The sequence below is a fragment of the Kryptolebias marmoratus genome, linkage group LG17 (assembly GCF_001649575.2).
Source record: "Kryptolebias marmoratus isolate JLee-2015 linkage group LG17, ASM164957v2, whole genome shotgun sequence".
NCBI classification, from domain to species: domain Eukaryota; kingdom Metazoa; phylum Chordata; class Actinopteri; order Cyprinodontiformes; family Rivulidae; genus Kryptolebias; species Kryptolebias marmoratus.
Window position 1 is genome coordinate 6724194 of NC_051446.1, and position 3607 is coordinate 6727800.

General features: G+C 40.8%; 1 protein-coding gene across 1 annotated transcript in view; it reads left to right on the plus strand.

Moving 5' to 3' along the window:
• cfap206 (cilia and flagella associated protein 206) overlaps positions 1-3607 on the plus strand; it is a 42051-nt gene that overhangs the window by 29124 nt on the left and 9320 nt on the right. The window contains exon 10 of the mRNA XM_037980618.1: positions 2126-2319. Within this exon, the coding sequence (XP_037836546.1) occupies positions 2126-2319 (194 nt within the window). The remainder of the gene's footprint in view (positions 1-2125; positions 2320-3607) is intronic.

A 3607-nucleotide genomic window follows, 5' to 3' on the forward strand; every position in this document is an offset into this window, starting at 1 on the left:
GCCTTCTGGATGCTCGGCCACAGCTTCTTTCGAGAGTCACGATCTTCTTTGCAAAGGTCTTCCGTAAAACGGAGACCACTTTTTTTCAGGAAGTCATTTCCCTTAGCTCCCTTCCATATATAATCACGATATCTCCTCGCAATGAAGCGAATGATGATGGAACGAGGCCGAGAGTTACCGGGAAGCTTTCTTCCAACTCGATGAGCGACATCAATGAAGAGCTGAAGCCTTTCCTTCTCATTCGGAAGAGTCTCCCGGCAGACCCGCACCACCTCCTCCAACACGTTTTCCTTCTCGGTCTCAGCGACTCCATGAAGTCTGAGGTTCCAACGGCGGCCATAACGCTCCATCTCAGCGACACGGATTAAGCAGGACGTTGTATCTTTTTCATTGCGCTCCACACGTTTCTCGACTGAGTTGATTTTCTTATTAATATCTTTAATTTCTTCTAGCATATTTCCTAGCTTTGTTTCTAAGGCATCACTTCTTGTGTTGATCAAGCTAGCAAGCATAGCGATAGCATCATCGGGGTTTGAGTTGTTAGTTGTCCGTGAAACATTCGGAAAAGGTTTCTTGGCAACGGGAGGCTTACTTGGGGTAACCGGGAGCGGCGGGAAATCCTCTTCGTCGGCCTCGGGTTGAAAAGCGACAATAGCCGCGCCAACATAGTCGTGGTCTTTTTCAGAAGCAACAAGGCAGGTTTTATCCAGCTTGTTGTGGTCATTGGTTCTTTTTTGGGGTATTTTAGGCATCTTCCTAAGAGTAAGATAATCTTACAAAGTAGAAAAGTTCTTCAGTGAGCGCTTGTATACATAGAAAATTGCAAAGAAATAGCTCTTGTACTGAGAGTTCGGCGTAGTACGTCTTACGCTACCGCCATCTTCCCCTTTGGGACGGAGTTTGTTCAGCCAACGCGCTGCGGGTGACGTCACCGTTTCCGCGACAACGTTAGTGACGCATAAATTGCGCGACACATATCGATAATGAAATTTGTCGCCAACGCTTTTAATTATCGAATTTTATCGAATTTTATCGATTTTATCGATTTGTTGTTGCAGCCCTACTTCAGTGTTTACTTTGCATGTGATTTTGTCAAACGTTGCAGCCATCAGCTTGACATCACTAACACACAGTACTGCTAACTCAGGAACAATTACTTTTTTCACTGCAGCTACAGGTGATTTGCATACTTTGGCAAAATGTCCCTTTTTTGTGCAGTTATTACAATTTATCACCCTTAAGCCCAAAGCTTGGCGACATATTGATTTACAATTTCATCAATACTTTGCACACATTGTTTAAATTCATGTCTGCACACCAACTTTGGGGTTTTTTCAACCACAGCCATGGCTTCATCAAATGTTGTAACCTGTTCTATGTTTATACAAAAAATGTGTAGAACAGATGATTGCCCTCCAGGCCTAAACAGTGTAGTAAAATGGCCCATTGTCTTTCCTCTGGCCACTTGTCTCCAGTAGCATTTATGATGAGCATGTAATTCTCAAACATTTCCAGCCATGTTGTAAATGGTATTTGAGGCTCAACAGCATGATGCATGAAGTGCTCTTCCTTTGTCACAGATTTTGTTGTGGCCATTATAAACACAAATAGGAGATGGTCTGTAAAACTGACTAACTTTATGCATGCTATCAGGACAGGCACCATTACAAGACTGCAATTATTCTTGTTCTTCTTCTGCCCTCCTTTCACATGCTCCTTTGCCCTATGCTGTTGCAGAGGCACGATTCAATTTTGTTTTTGCAATTTTGTTGCATCTATGCAGTTTGATTTATCTCTATTTGTATCATTTATCTTTTTCCACTCTCACGTCTCTTAGAGTTTGCCCTAATTAAACAGCTTAGTAACTCTGCTTTATAGGACAGCCAGTTTGATCATTCAGATGCTGCCATGCAGTTTGTGCTCTCAGTCTGTTCAGTGAATATTAGAGGACAGCAAGCAACAGAAAACATGACAATATGTGAACATCAGTCAGAAAAAGATAAATGAATTTTTTATGTGACTTCTTCTATAGAAGTGTTTTTAAATTTACCATGTTTGCTTTGTACAGTAAGTGTAAGTATTAAACATTTATTATGTGTATGTAATGTAAATGGTGTTTTTGCAGGTAATCCGTGCATTGGAGTCCTGAAACACAAGGAGAAGCTGTATGCTTTCAGCTCCAAAGAAGCAGCCTTGAAATTTGCTTCCTGTCCAGATAAATTTGTTACAGAGGTTGTAGAAAAATCCAAACTTTTTCCTGAACTCTTTCAGCTTCTCAGACTCTATCAGCAGCTTCCCTGTGTCAGTCCAGACTCTAAGGTCAGCATGCTCCTCTGAATAATGTTATTTCACATTCTGTGCAAATCACACATCACATTTTATTGTATGAAAACTGACTCATTATTTTGTCCTGTTTATAGTTTTTTTTGTTTGTTTTTTCAAATTAATAATTTGGAATCTAACAAGTTCATCATATGCTGGTGTAGATTCTCATTCATTCAGGACATGGTAAATCCCAAAAAGGGGTTAAAAACAAAAAATTAAACTTTTTTAATTTCCCTTTGGGATTAATAAAGTATTTTTGAATTTGAATTTGAAAAACAACTGGAATTCTGTTGTGTAGTTGAAGACATTTTGGTTCTTATTCGAGAAGCTTTCTCAATTCAAAAACAGAGAACTTTTATAGCTGAGATGTCTTTTAAGCTGGATTTACATGCAGATTGCCCTCACTCTCCAGCAACATAAGGGATCTCACCACCCACCGGAACACAAACTCTCTGTCATTAGAACTTTACAGCATCAGGCTAAACACATCTCCACAAAGACAGAAGGGAAGGAAAAGCAACAAAAACATATAAAAAGGGGCGCTGGTGAGCAAGATATGGCGTAAGACGTATTTTTCAGAGCTCCTGCAAAATCTGTAAAAATTACATGGAAAACAGCATTAACCACATTAATATTAGTCGGAAAACTGGAGAGAAAACCTTAGGGTCAAAAACAGCTGGACAACCTGAACAAAATTATCCTGAATGGCCGAAAAACTGCAAAAGTATAGATACAGAAACAATGCTAATGCTAATGCTGTAAGACCTGCTAGGACCACGAGACAGCGGACAACCGGCGACACGGGCTCACCGCCAAGCACTGGAATTAAAGGACCAAAAATGAGTAACGAAGAAATGAAAGCAGACATTTTATTATCACTGAGAGGAGAAATTGCAAAGGTGATAAAAGACGAACTTAAAAGTGCACTAGCGGAAGACTTTCAAGCTATAAGATCCGAACTACAAGCGGTCCGTTCTGAAATTGCTAACAGCTCAAAGACCATCCAAGCCGAAGTGGATATTATAAAGACGGACTTTCTGGAGTTAAAGGGTGGCCTATCAACGTGGTCAGACGAAGTCACTTCCCTACAGTCCACTGTAACAAGCTTGCAGAAAGAAATGTCAGTGCTCAAAGAGAAATGCGAAGATCTGGAGGGGAGAATGAGAAGGTCCAATATCCGCATAGCGGGCATTGAAGAACACCCGGGTTCCAGCTCCCCACAAGCTGTGGCAAAAATGATCAAAGAAGTTCTGCAGATGGACCGAGACATTAAGGTAGACCG